The 14201-nt window shown below is 41.1% G+C and overlaps 2 protein-coding genes across 6 annotated transcripts in view; one reads left to right on the forward strand and one right to left on the reverse strand.

Annotated features, from left to right (window-relative positions):
• Ccdc18 (coiled-coil domain containing 18) overlaps positions 1-14201 on the forward strand; it is an 82839-nt gene that overhangs the window by 65752 nt on the left and 2886 nt on the right. For all 5 annotated transcript variants that reach the window (XM_070007673.1, XM_070007671.1, XM_070007675.1 and 2 more), the window contains 4 exons: positions 2020-2223; positions 5195-5332; positions 8336-8536; positions 12102-12569. In XM_070007673.1, coding sequence (XP_069863774.1) covers positions 2020-2223; positions 5195-5332; positions 8336-8536; positions 12102-12569 — 1011 coding nt within the window. The remainder of the gene's footprint in view (positions 1-2019; positions 2224-5194; positions 5333-8335; positions 8537-12101; positions 12570-14201) is intronic.
• Positions 9379-9744, reverse strand: LOC138816981 (large ribosomal subunit protein eL39-like). The gene has a single exon (XM_070007296.1). The coding sequence runs from the start codon at positions 9718-9720 to the stop codon at positions 9565-9567; it is 156 nt and encodes a 51-aa protein (XP_069863397.1). The 5' UTR covers positions 9721-9744; the 3' UTR covers positions 9379-9564.

Below are 14201 nucleotides of genomic sequence, written 5' to 3' on the forward strand. Positions count from 1 at the left end.
GTGCTACAATATTTCTAGGCTACTTGTTTGTGCTAGATGCTATTCATTTCTTTATTTTATTTTATTTTATTTTATTTTATTTGAGAACATACGATGCTATTCATTTCTTTGACCTTTAAAATATTTTATTATGATAGTTTAGGACAATGTCTTATGTATCTTTGTATCCTTACTTTTGGCATGTTATGTATCACACAATAAATCACAGTAATATATTTGTGTGGTCAATAAATTTTAAGAATCTACTGTGCTATAGAGTTGAAGATGCAGGTATTAATAAGATACAATCTTTTGTCCCCAAGGAACTCAATCTACAAAATAGTTTAACAAATAATTATTGTCAGTTGTTGAGTCCAACTATCTTAACCTTACCAGAGGAATTTTGGTGAGCCTATTTAACCCACTTACCTTTTTAACAAGTAAATTAGTGTCTGTATACTCTAATGGATATAATTTTTTGTGTGTGGTATTTCCACTTGCTAGGCAAATGCTCTACTGCTTGAAGCATGCCTCCATCCCTACTTCTTTCCTTTGTGGGCTGGTACTGGGGCTTGAACTGAGGGCCTCATGCCGTTTAAGTGTTGTCTACTCAAGGTTAGCACTCTACCACTTTTTGCTCCTTAATTGGAAATGAGAGTCTCACAGATTTATCTTCTTTGGCTGGTTTCAAGCCTCAAGCAACATTTTTATTTTTATTTATTTATTTATTTTTATTTGTTGTCGGGCATGGGGCTTGAACTCTGGGCTTGGACGCTGTCCCTGGACTCTTCAGCTCAAGGCGAGTGCTCTACCACTTGAGCCACAGCGCTACTTCTGGTTTTAGTGGTATATTGGAGATAAGAGTCTCAGGGACTTTCCTGCCTGGACTGGCTTTGAACCGTGATCCTCAGATCTCAGCCTCCTGAGTAGCTAGGATTTCAGGCGTGAGCCACAGGAACCCGACTATGCAACATTTTTAACAACGTTGTACATGACACAATTTCATGGTATTGAATTTTCTACTTGTGTCATATTGGTATTCAAAAAGTTTCTTATTTTTTGGAATATTTCAGAGTTTGGATTTTCAGATTAGAAATGCTCAACCTATTCCTTGCTAGAGACTTAGCCTATTTTTGCTCTTTGTACTATTGTATATTCTCTCATAAATGTTACATCCTTAATGTTAAAGAATGATAATTGTATATATTAAAGTCATGCAACATACATCAATAAGAGCTCTGACCAGCATGGTGGGTAATGCCTATTCTCCCAGCTACTTTGGAGGCAGGGCAATCACACTTTTAAGGCCAGCCTGAAAAACTTAGGGTGAACCTATCTTACAATAAATTGTTTAAAAAAAATTCTTATTATGTTGCTCAGTGGCATAAGCCCTGAGTTCAAATCACACTATTGAAAAAAAAAGTTTAAGATTTATTGTAGATTTCTATATGGGGCGATGTTTTTGGAGTTTGAACTCTGGCTCTCACGCATTTTTATATACTTTTTACCTTTTTTTTTTTTTTTTTGGTTCAGTCATGGGGCCTAAACTCTGGGCCTGGGCGCTGTCCCTCAGCTCTTCAGCTCAAGGCTAGCACTCTACCACTTGAGCCACAGCGCCACTTCCGGCTTTTTTCTTTTTGCTTATGTGGTGCTGAGGAATTGAACCCAGGGCCTCAGGCATGCAAGGCAAGCGCTCTACCACTGAGCCACCTCCCGGCCCCCTTTTTTTTTTTTTTTTTTACCATTTTTTTTTGTCAGGTTGTGGGGCATGAACTCTGGGCCTGGACACTGTCCCTCAGATCTTCTGCTCAAGGCTAGTGCTCTACCACTTGAGCCACAGTACCACTTTTTACCATTTTTTTGAAAAGGGTGTTTTTCCCTCAATATCAATTTCACAGTGGATGAAACTTATTATATGTTAAATTTTATAGGCATTTAGTTAGAAGGGAAAAAATTCACTTATTGAAAAAAATTAGAAGGAGGCTAGGTTATAAATGTTTATATCAGCTTTGAGACCTACAAAGATCTTGTGTTTTTCAGGTTATAAAAGAGCAAGAACAGTACATTGCCACTCAATACAAGGAGGCTATAGATTTGGGGCAAGAATTGAGGCTAACACAGGAGCAGGTGCAGAACTCTCATACAGAATTGATGGAGGCTCGCTGTCAACAAGTCCAAGCACAGAGAGAAATAGAAAGGCTTTCTACAGAACTGGAGGACATAAAGCAGCTCTCTAAAGAGAAAGTAATACCTGTTCTAAATTATTTTGTATTTCTGACAAATCCTTAAAATCTTTAGACTCTTTAGAACTGTATTATTTACTTTTTGTGAAAAGGAACTGTGTATTGCACAACAATGAATATACTTAATGCCACCAAAATATGCACTTATAAACATTTAAAACAGACTGGGTACTGGTGGTTCACACCTATAATCCTAGCTACTCAGGAGGCTGAAATCTGAGAATCACAGTTTGAAGCCAGCCTAAACACAAAAGTCTGTGAGATTCTTATCTCCAAATTAATCACCCAAAAATCCAGAAGTGGAGCTATGACTCAAGTAGTAAAGTGCTAGCCTTGAGCAAAAGAAGCTCAAGGACTGCGCCCAGGCTCTGAGTTTAAGCCCCAAGACCAGCATCAAAACATTAAAATGGTAGTATGGTCTAGAGGTGGGTTCCTGTAACTCCACCATTCAGGACACTCAAGTAGGTGTATCATGAGTTCAGTGCTAGTGTGGACTCTACATAGTATGATACTATTTCAAAAACAAAACAAAACATGCTCAGAACCCTACTCAGTAGGCTGAGACCTGGGGGAATTAGAAGTTGAAGCCAGCCCAAGCAGAAAAGTCCTCAAGACTCCAGGTCCAAAATAACTCACAAAGGGCTGGGATGTAGCTCAGTAGCCTAGCAAGTGCAATGTCCTCCGTTTGTTCTCCAGTACCAAAAAAGAAAAGACCAAAAAAAAAAAAAAAAAAAAGTCAAAATATCAAAAAGCTGGACTGAAAGTGTGGGTTAAGTAGTAGAGTGTCAGCAAGCTGAACATGAGTGAGGCCCTTAGTTAAACTCTGTTACAGAAAAGTGGGAGCAAGGTCTGGGAAGGTGGCTCAGTTGTAGAGCGCTTGCCTTGCATGCCTGAGACCCTGGGTTCGATTCCTCAGCACCACATAAGCAAAAAGAAAAAAGCTGGAAGTGGCGCTGTGGCTCAAGTGGTAGAGTGCTAGCCTTGAGCTGAAGAGCTGAGGGACAGTGCCTGGGCCCAGAGTTCAGGCTCCACGACTGGACCCCCCCCAAAAAAAAAGAAAAAAGAAATGTGGGAGCAAAATGGTTCTCAGAACGTAAATTTTGTTGTATGTACATGTTACCACAATTCACAAATTTTTTTTTTTTGGCCGGTCATGGGGCTTGAACTCTGGGCCTGCGTGCTGTCCCTTGAGCTCTTCAGCTCAAGGCTAGCTAGTACTTTACCACTTGAGCCACAGCACCACTTCTGGCTTTTTCTGTTTATGTGGTACTGAGGAATTGAACCCAGGGCTTCATGCATGCAAGCACTCTACCACTAAGCCACATTCCCAGTCCCTGTCTATATTTTTATATGAGCCAAACTGATTCTTTTGGTATGTCAAAAAGAATGTTTGCATTTTTTTTGAGAATACATTCTTTTTTGAGAATTTATAGTGTGTTTTACATAAACCACATTCATTCCATGATGACTTAATATTATTTAGTGTCTTTAGAGGAAGAACTAAAAGAAAATTTAAAATCAGTATAACTTTTTTGTTGTTGTTGTTTATTGGTTTGTGTTTGTTTTTGTTTTTTGTCCATCATAGGGCTTGAACTCTGGGCTGAGGTACTGTCCCTCAGCTCTTCAGCTCAAGGCAAGCACTCTACCACTTGAGCCACAGTGCCACTTCTGGTTTTCTAATTGTTTATCAGAAATAAGAGTCTCACGGACTTACCTGCCTGGGCTGGCTTTGAACCTTGATCCTCAGATCTCAGCCTACTGAATAGCTAGAATAACAGGTGTGAGACACCAACACCCGGCCTAACATGTTGCTTTTTTATACGTTTCTCACAGTATTTTACAAATATCTTGTCTGCTTCTAATTAGTTCAAATACTTATGACTCACTCATTGATATTTTTTTTTTTTTCAAAAAAATACAACTTGCCTGGTGCTGGTGGCTCATACCTGTAATCCTAACTACTTGTGAGGCTGAGATCTAAGGATCAAGGTTCAAAGTCATCCCAGCAGGAAAATCTATGAGACTCTTTTTTTTATGAGACTTTTTTGTTGTTGTTGTCAGTTATGGGGCTTGAACTCTGGGACGAGGTACTGTCCCTCAGCTCTTCAGCTCAAGGCAAGCACTCTACCACTTGAGACACAGCGCCACTTCTGGTTTTCTAGTTGTTTATTGGAGATAAGAGTCTCATGTACTTTCCTGCCCGGGCGGCTTTGAATGGTGATCCCCATATCTCAGCCTCCTGAGTAGGTAGGATTACAGGCATGAGCCACTGGCACCCAGCTTTCTATGAGACTCTCATCTCCAATTAATCATTGAAAACTGGCAGGGGAACTATGGCTCAATGGTAGAGTGCTAGCCTTTAGCAAAGGAGCTCAGGGACAGCACCAGGCCCTGAGTTCAAGCTCCATGACCAACAACAAAAATAAAAGCACCATTCAACTTGATTTTCACATTAAGACTTTCCATGTGAAGGCTTCTTTCTTTTTTGGGGGGTTGGGAGGTCCAGTCATGGGGCCTGAACTCTGGGCCTGGGTGCTGTCCCTCACCTCTTCAGCTCAAGACTAGCGCTCTATCACTTGAGCCACAGCGCCACTTCCAGCTTCTTTTTTTTTTGCTTATGTGGGGCAGAGGAATTGAACCCAGGGCCTCATGCATGCAAGGCAAGCGCTCTACCACTGAGCCACCTTCCCAGCCCCGTACAGGCTTATTTCTTTAGCATTTGTCTTACAGTAATTCTCATCATCCATGACAAATATGTTTCAAAGACCTCTAGTGGATGCAAACAATATACTAATACTTCCTTATCAGTTGTCTCTGAAATATGTAGACTTTAAAGTGGGCCATTTAATATGTTAACTTATAATATGATTTGCATAAAAGATTACTTGACTTTTTGTTAATGTACTAGATTGGTTTAGGCGCAGTTATTAATAAACAGTTTGTATAGACTGCTAAATGTGTAATTTTTTTAGGAAGCTCATGGAAATCATTTAGCAGAAGAATTGGGGGCATCTCAAGTACGTGAAGCTCATTTAGAAGCAAGAATGCAAGCAGAAATCAAGAAGTTGTCAGCAGAAGTAGAATCTCTCAAAGAAGCTTATCATATGGAGGTAAATAAAAATTTAATAATAAGCCCATCAAGACAAAAGTATGAATCTAGTTCATAAGTGTCCATTATAGAATGGCATAGTGTGATATTCATTTTTGCTAGTTAAATATACTGCTTTCTGTTAATATCCAGTGGGCTTACATGCTATAGAGTTAAGAGCTTTTAAGTTCTAAGCCAAGCCTGGGTTCAAATCCGGGCTCATAACCAATCACTTATATATGACCTTGGACAAGTTACCTAACCTGTCTAAGATAGACATAACAGTGTTTGTCTTTCAGGATTATTGTAAAGGTCTTAGACCAGAGCCTGACTCATCATCATTGACTCTAAAAAATAATCTGGAAGCCAGGTGCTGATGGCTCATACCTGTAATCCTAGCTACTCAGGAGGCTGAGATCTGAGGATTGCGGTTCAAAGCCACCCCAGGCAGGAAAATCCATGAGACTCTTATTTCCAATTAACCACCCCAAAACTGGAAGTAGAGCTGTGGCTCTACTTAGAGTAGCAGAGTGCTAGCCTTGAGCAAAAAAGCACTGAATTCAAGCCCTTCAACTAGAAAGAACAAACAAACCACAAAACACAGAAAACTAGATGCCAAGTGCTAGTGGCTCACATCTGTAACCATGATAGAAAGGAAACAAAACAAAACAATGGAGATTTTTGTATGGTGTGAATACTTAAAATCCCAGCGACTAAGGAGGTAGAAAAAAGGAAGATTACAGTTTAAGGCCATCCTTGGGGAAAACATTAGAATCTATACCTCAAAAAAACAATCTGGCAGGGCTGGGAAGGTGGCTCAGTGGTAGAGCGCTTGCCCTGTATGCATGAGGCCCTGGGTTCGACTCCTCAGCACCACATAAGCAAAAAGAAAAAAGCCAGAAGTGGCACTGTGGCTTAAGTGGTAGAGCGTTAGCCTTGAGCTGAAGGGCTGAGGGACAGCGCCCAGACCCAGAGTTCAGGCCCCACGACCGGACCCCCCCCCAAAAAAAAAAAAAAAAAATCTTGCAGTGGTTTATACCTGTGTAATCATTCATGTTTCCCTTTTAAGTGCTCTACCACTGAGCCACCTTCCCAGCCCCAAATCTCCTTATATTTGTTACTCAATTTCAGTAATTATCAACTTATGACCAATTTTACCTAGTCCATAAACATGTTGATCATTTCTTATATATAAAGGCAATACTGTTGAGATTGAAAGGAATGCTGTTAGTAATTATATCAGGACACCATGCATAAAATTCAGACACTTATAGGCATATTGAGAAGTGTTGTCAACATATATTTAACCTCACTCACTTTCTATTCCCCAGTTCCCACAGTAACTACATACTATTTTCATACAAATTCTAATTATCTTTATTTCATCTATAAACTGGTCAGTAGGGACTGGGAAGGTGGCTCAGTAGTAGAGCACTTGCATTGCATGCATGAGGCCCTGGGTTCGATTCCTCAGCACTACATAAGCAAAAAGAAAAAAGCCGGAAGTGGCGCTGTGGCTCAAGTGGTAGAGCGCTAGCCTTGAGCTGAAGAGCTGAGGGACAGCGCCCAGGCCCAGAGTTCAGGCCCCACAACCGGACCCAAAAATAAATAAATAAATAAATAAATAAATAAACAAACCGGTCAGTAAAATATCATTGTAAGGAATTTTTTAAAAAATTAATCACAACAGCATCACCGCACCTAAAAATTTAGAGCAATTCCTTAATCTCATCAAGTATCCAGTTCACATTTCTTTTTTTGGGGGGGGGGTCGGGTTGTAGGGCCTGCACTCTGGGCCTGGGCGCTGCTTATGTGGTGCTGAGGAATGGAACCCAGGGGTTCAGGCATGCAAGGCAAGCACTACCACTGAGCCACCTTCCCAGCCCCTCTTTTTTTTTGGGGGGGGGGTCCATTTGTGGGCCTGAACTCTGGGCCTGGGCGCTGTCCCTCAGCTCTTCAGCTCAAGGCTAGCACTCTACCACTTGAGCCACAGCGCCACTTCTGTCCCTCAGCTCTTCAGCTCAAGGCTAGCACTCTACCACTTGAGCCACAGCGCCACTTCTGGCTTTTTTCTTTTTGCTTATGTGGTGCTGAGGAATCAAACCCAGGGCCTCATGCATGCAAGGCAAGCACTCTACCACTGAGCTACCTTCCCAGCCCCTCTTTTTGTTGTTGTTGTTGTTGTTGTTGTGGGGCTTGAACTCTAGGCCTGGGCGCTGTCCCTGCACTCTTTATCTCAAGGCAAAAACTCTACCACTTGAGCCACAGCGCCACTTCCATTTTTCTGGTGGTTTATTGGAGATAAGAGTTTCCTGGACTTTCCTGCCCGGGTTAGCTTTGAACCAGGATCCTAAGATCCCAGTCTCCTGAGTAGCTAGGATTCCAGGAATAAGCCCCCAGCGCTGGGCTAGAATTTACTTTTTTCTAAGAATAAGTAACAGTAGCAAGTATTACAGCAAGTTTTTTTTTTTTTTTTTTTTTTTTGTCGGTCGTGGGGCTTGAACTCTGGGCCTGGGCGCTGTCCCTCAGCTCTTCAGCTCAAGGCGAGCGCTCTACCACTTGAGCTACAGCGCCACTTCCGGTTTTCTGGTGGTTTATTGGAGATAGGAGTCTCACGGTCTCTCCTGCCCGGGCTGGCTTTGAACCGCGATCCTCAGATCTCAGCCTCCTGAGTAGCTAGGATTACAGGCGTGAGCCACCAGCGCCCGGCTACAGCAAGTTTTTTGTTGATTTGGTTTTGGTTTTTTGGTCAGTCATGGGGCTTGAACTCTGGGCGTGGTCACTGTCCCTGAACTCTAGCGCTGTACCACTTGAGCCACAGCACCACTCCCAGTTTTCTGGTGGTTAATTGGAGATAAATCTCATGGACTTTCCTGCTTGGCTGGCTTTGAACCTCGATCCTCAGATCTCAGCCTCCCGAGTAGCTAGGATTACAGGTGTGATCCACCAGCGCCTGGCTAGAGCAAGCTTTTAAACCAACTTTATCCTATTTTCTTTTTTTCTGTTTACAATTTTATTACTATAGATGCTTTCACATCAAGAGAACCATGCAAAATGGAAGATATCTGCTGACTCTCAAAAGACTTCTGTTCAGCAGCTAAATGAACAATTAGAGAAGGCAAAACAGGAATTAGAAGAAGCTCAGGACACTGTAAGCAATTTACATCAACAAGTTCAAGACAGGAATGAAGTAATTGAAGCTGCAAATGAAGCCTTACTTATTAAGGTAGATAAAAATAATGAAAGCACTTGATTAGTTTTTCTTGATCTTGTAGTTTATAGAGCACTTTATGGCCAATTATTGGATTGCTTAAATAAGAATTATCTTATTAAAAGTTGAATTTGGCTGGGCACCAGTGGCTCATGCTTATAATCCTAGCCTCTCAGGAGGCTGAAATCTGAAGATAGCAGTTCAACCCAGGCTAAGCAGAAAAATCCACTCAAAAACTGGAAATGGGGCTGGGAAGGTGGTTCAGTGGTAGAGTGCTTGCCTTGCATGCATGAGGCCCTGGGTTCGATTCCTCAGCACCACATAAGCAAAAAAGAAAAAAGCCGAAAGTGGCTCTTTAGCTCTAGTGGTAGAGCGCTAGCCTTGAGCTGAAGAGCTGAGGGATAGCACCCAGGCCCAGAGTTCAGGCCCCACGACTGACAAAAAACAAAACAAAAACAAAAACTGGAAGTGGTGCTGTGGCCCAGGTGGGTGAGTGATAGCCTTGAGCACAAAGAGGCTCAGGAACAGTGCCCAGGCCTTGAGTTCAAGCCCCCCAGCTGGCCAAAAAAAAACAAAAACAAAAGAATGTGAGTGTAAGATTTACTACAAAAAATTGCTACTTTAACCACTTATAAGATGCTTTATGGGGCTGGGAAGGTGGCTCAGTGGTAGAGCGCTTGCCTTGCAAGCCTGAGGCCCTGGGTTCGATTCCTCAGCACCACATAAGCAAAAAGAAAAAAGCCGGAAGTGGCGCTGTGCTCAAGTGGTAGAGCGCTAGCCTTAAGCTGAAGAGCTGAGGGACAGTGCCCAGGCCCAGAGTTCAAGCCCCACGACCGGACCCAAAAAAAAAAAAAAGATTTATTTTTTTTTTTTTGATGATTCAAATGTAATGTTTATTACATGTTTATTACTGTGCCCATTATTAAAATAACCAAAGAAAAATCAATTTAAAAAATGCCCAACTGTCAGTCCAGGCAGTATTGACATTTCAGCTTGACTGGTTCATGGTAGAGCATAAATATGTGGGCATCTGAAGCAATTCCTTACAGACCCAGCTTGGTTCTTCTCCAGTGTCTTCTCTTGGAGTTGTACCTGATTTTGTTACCAGTTTTCATCCGAATCCACTGGGGAATGGGGCGATTTTGCTTTTGTTTCTTGGCCAGAAACTGCTTGATTCTGAAAGTCTTGTGAGAAGACATGATGAGAAGCTCTGGAAGGCACAGTAACCAGGATGGTGAACAAAAGCTGAAGAGCTTATAAGATGATTTATATAAGACCTGAAGAGCTGAAATATTTGTGTTAAACTTTTATTTGATAATGTATACTGTAGTTAAAATAGTTTTAGTTATTAGCATAATGACTTTAGAAACTAAACCTAAAAATAAGCTATCCAATTAAAAGTGATTGATTGAGTTGGGCCCTGGTAGGTCACTCCTATAATTCTAGCTACTCAGGAGGCTGAGATCTGAGGATCCTGGTTCAAAGCCAGCCAGGCAGGAAAGTCTGTGAGACTTATCTTGAATTAACCACCAGAAAACTAGAAGTGACACTGGCTCAAAGTGGTTGAGTGCTAACCTTGAGCAAAAGAACTCTGAGACAGCACCTAGGCCCCTAGTTTAGGTCCTATGACCAACCAAAAAAGCAAAAAATTAGAGCTGCTCATGGTTAGTACAAGCCTATAATTCCAACACTCTGGAAGCTATGAGGGTGGATGATGAGTTTGAAACCAGTCTAAGATACGTAGCAAGATGTTTGGGGGTAAAATTTTAATGTCATATCTTCATTATTTTTTTAGGCTTTATGAGGATGTTTGTTTTGCTGGTTCTGGGGTTGAACTAAGGGCCTGAGTGCTGTCTCTAAGCTCTTTTGCTCAAGGCTAGTGCTCTACCTCTTGAGCCACAGCACCACTTTGTTTTTGAGTGGTTAATTGGAGATAAAAGTCTGATGGAGTTTTCTGCCTGGGCTGGCTTCAAACTCAGATCTCATCCTCCTGAGTAGCTAGGATCATAGGCATGAGTCACCAGTACCTGGCTAGGCTTTATGTTTTGTCATTGTATGCTTCTTTCCTTTGATTCCGAAGTTTGATCAGAGAACCCAAACAAAAGACATAGGAAAATAATAAAAGGGTCTTCTTGAATTGAAGACAAACACAGATTAGCTAATATATATTTATTTATTTCCTACTAGAAAGTTTGAAAGGCATCTTTTTTTTTCTTTTTTTGCATGTATGTGTTCAGATTAGAGTATCAGAAATAGTGAATCTTCACACTTCCACTGAGAAATTTTTAGGTGTGAGGGTCTTTTAGATCGGTTCTTGTTTGATTGTTTCTTTGGTGTGGTACTAGGTCTTGAACTCTCAGGGCCTAGCATTCCTTTTTTTTTTTTTTGGTTGGTCATGGAGCTTGAACTCTGGGCCTAGGTGCTATCCCTTAGTTCTTTAGCTCAAGACTAGTGCTCTACCACTTGAGCCACAGCACTACTTCTGGTTTTCTGAGTGGTTTAAAAGAGGCTCACAGAGTTTCCTCCCTGGGCTGGCTTTGAACCTCAATCCTCAGATCTCAGCCTTCTGAGTAGCTAGGATTACAGGCATGAGCCACCATGCTGGCTGAGCCTAGCATTCTTGCTTGACTGTTTTTTGCTCAAGGCTGGCATTCTGCCACTTGAGCTACACCTCCACTTACTGCTTTTTGCTTGTTAATTGTATATAAGAATCTCACCAAGCTTTCTGCCCAGCTTGGCTTCAAACCATAATCCTAATGTCTCAGCCTCCTGAGTAGTTTGGATTGTAGGTGTGAACCACTAGCATTTGGTTAAGTGTGAGATTTTAATCTTGAATAGAAATGATATTATCTATTGCAACAATGATACTCACAAGACACTACATTGGAAATGAACTTTACAACTTTGTGGAGAAGAGGAGTAGAGGAAGTGGGGGAGGGAACAGATAGTAGGAGAAAAACAAAGGAGGGGGTAACCATGCTCGACAAGAAATGTACTCATTACCTTACTGATGGAACTGAATCTCTCTGCACAGCATCTATATAAGAAAATAATTTTTAAATTGATATTATCATTAACATTTAAAATCTAGTATCTATCTAACAAATCTAGTATTTATAGAATTCCTTAGAATATTGAAAGAAATTTCAAATGAGCATATGTCTCATAATGAGGCTATCTTAAACATTAGGAGATTTAAATAGAACTTGGAAAACTCTCAAGATCTATTGTAGAAGTACAGACTGACTAGAACTCTTAAAATTTTATAAGCTGTTGTTGTTTTGTTGTTTTTTTGTTGGTGGTGAGGCTTGAACTCTGGGGCTGAGTGCTGTTCCTGAGCTCTTCAGCTTAAGGCCAGTGCTCTACAGAGCTACAGTGCCACTTCCAGTTTTCTGGTAGTTAACTGAATATGAGTCTCATGGACTTTCCTCGATGGGCTGACTTTGAACCTCAATCCTCAGATCTCAGCTTCCTGAGTAGCTAGGATTATAGGCATGAGCCACCGGCACCCAGCTTGTTGTTATTTTTTTAAACAAACTAAATTATGCGATGGACTATGTGCTATTTTTTTTTTTTGTAGGAATCAGAATTAACCAGATTACAAGCCAAAATCACTGGACATCAGAAGACAGAAGACATCAAGTTTTTATCATCTGCATTCACATTTCCATCAGAAAATACACCTGTTACTCAAGATTCACAGTTCATCAAACATTCCCAGTCATCTTTTTCCAAGTGCAGAAAACTACGTCGTTCTATTAGTGCCAGTGACCTCAGTTTCAAAAGTCATTGTAATGAAGATCTTTCTGAAGAATTATTACAGGACTTAAAGAAAATGCAATTGCAACAGCCTTCAACATTAGATGAAAGTCATAAAGATCGAAATTATACTCAGGCAGATTCATTTAAGCCTCTCACATGTAACCTAGAAGATGATAATTCTGAGAATAATGATTTTAGTACTCTTAGTGGAATGCTAAGATATATAAACAAAGAAGTGAGACTATTAAAAAAATCCTCTGTGCAAACAGGTGCTGGTTTAACCCAGGTATGTATTTTATGCAGTATAATATGTGAAAATTTGTCTTCAGTGGATATTTTTTAATTACATGAAGAAAAATCAAATATAGGTTGAATACTCCTTATCCAGAACAGAAGCATTTCAGGTTTCTCCAGATTTTGTAATATTTACATAATAGAGCAGGTCTCCAATAGTTCACACTTGTATTACTACCTACCTACTCATGAGGTTGAGATCTGAGGTTTGTGATTCAAAGCCAATTGAGACAGACAAATTGAAGAGCCTCTTATTTCTAGTTAATCAGTGAAGAGATAGAAGTGGAGATGTGAGTAAGTGGTAGAGCTCCAGCTATGCAACAATCCTTGAATTCAAGTCCCAGTAGCAGTGCATGGTGCATACAACCACACACACACACACACACACACACACACACACACACACACACACACACACACACACACAGATATCATAGGCATGGGGTCACAGTCTAAGCATGAATTTTTTTGGGGGGGGGTCCGGTCGTGGGGCCTGAACTCTGGGCTTGGGCATTATACCTCAGCTCTTCAGCTCAAGGCTAGCGCTCTACCATTTGAGCCACAGCACCACTTCCGGCTTTTTTCTTTTTGCTTATGTGGTGTTGAGGAATCGAACCCAGGGCCTCAGGCATGCAAGGCAAGCGCTCTACCACTGAGCCACCTTCCCAGCCCCTAAGCATGAATTATTTATGTTTTGTATATTTTGTATATTGTATACACATAACCTAAAGGCAATTTCATACAATATTTTTAGTATGCTATGGAATTCTATACTTAGAGTCTCATACTGATACTCAAAAGCTTTTGAAGTTTGGAACAGTTAATTTTCAGATTAGAGATAAATTGATCTGTATTAGAAATAAGGCAACCTGTATTTGAATGAAGCATACCATATTATGAAAATTTTGTATGTGCTTTCCTTAGGTCAATATTAGAAATACAGTAAAAGTGTTAGGAATAAAGAAAAGGGTTGGGAATGTGGCTTAGTGGTAGAGTGCTTGCCTTGCATGCATGAAGCCCTGGGTTCAATTCCTCAGTACCACATAAGCAGAAAAAGCTGGAAGTGGCGCTGTGGTTCACATAGTAGTAGAATGCTAGCCTTGAGCAAAAAGAGCTCAGGGACTCTCTGTTCTCTTCTAGCTCTCTCTGCTCTCTGCTCTCTCTGCTCTCAGCTCTCTCTCTGCTTTTTCTCTCTCTCTCTCTCTGTTCTTTTCTAGCTCTTCTCTCTCTCTTTCGCAGCTCTCTCTCTTTCCCAGCTCTTCTAGCTCTCTTTCCCAGGCCTTTCCCCACCACGTGGAGAACCAAGATGGCCTGGTGCCAGCTGGAATGATGAATAAACCTACCCCTTACCTGAAAAAAAAAATAAAAAAAGAGCTCAGGGACAGTGCCCAGGCCCTGAGTACAAGCTCCAGGACTGGCGAAGGAAGGAAGGAAAGAAAGAGAAAAGAAAGAAGAGAGAGGGAGGGAGGGGAAGGAAAGAAAAGAAAGGAGGGAGGGAGGGAAGGAAGGAAGGAAGGAAAGAAGGAAGGAAAGAAGGAAGGAAAGAAAATACATTTTTCCTTAGTAATAGAAAGTGGGAAACTGAAAAACTTTGAGAAACTAAATTTCACAGAAAAGTGACTGG

The sequence above is a fragment of the Dipodomys merriami genome, unplaced genomic scaffold (assembly GCF_024711535.1).
Source record: "Dipodomys merriami isolate MVZ:Mamm:240054 unplaced genomic scaffold, mDipMer1.0.p SCAF_7, whole genome shotgun sequence".
NCBI classification, from domain to species: domain Eukaryota; kingdom Metazoa; phylum Chordata; class Mammalia; order Rodentia; family Heteromyidae; genus Dipodomys; species Dipodomys merriami.

Coding starts and splice junctions, on each gene's coding strand:
- LOC138816981 (XM_070007296.1), bottom strand. CDS start 9,720: ATGTCTTCTCACAAGACTTTCAGAATCAAGCAGTTTCTGGCCAAGAAA.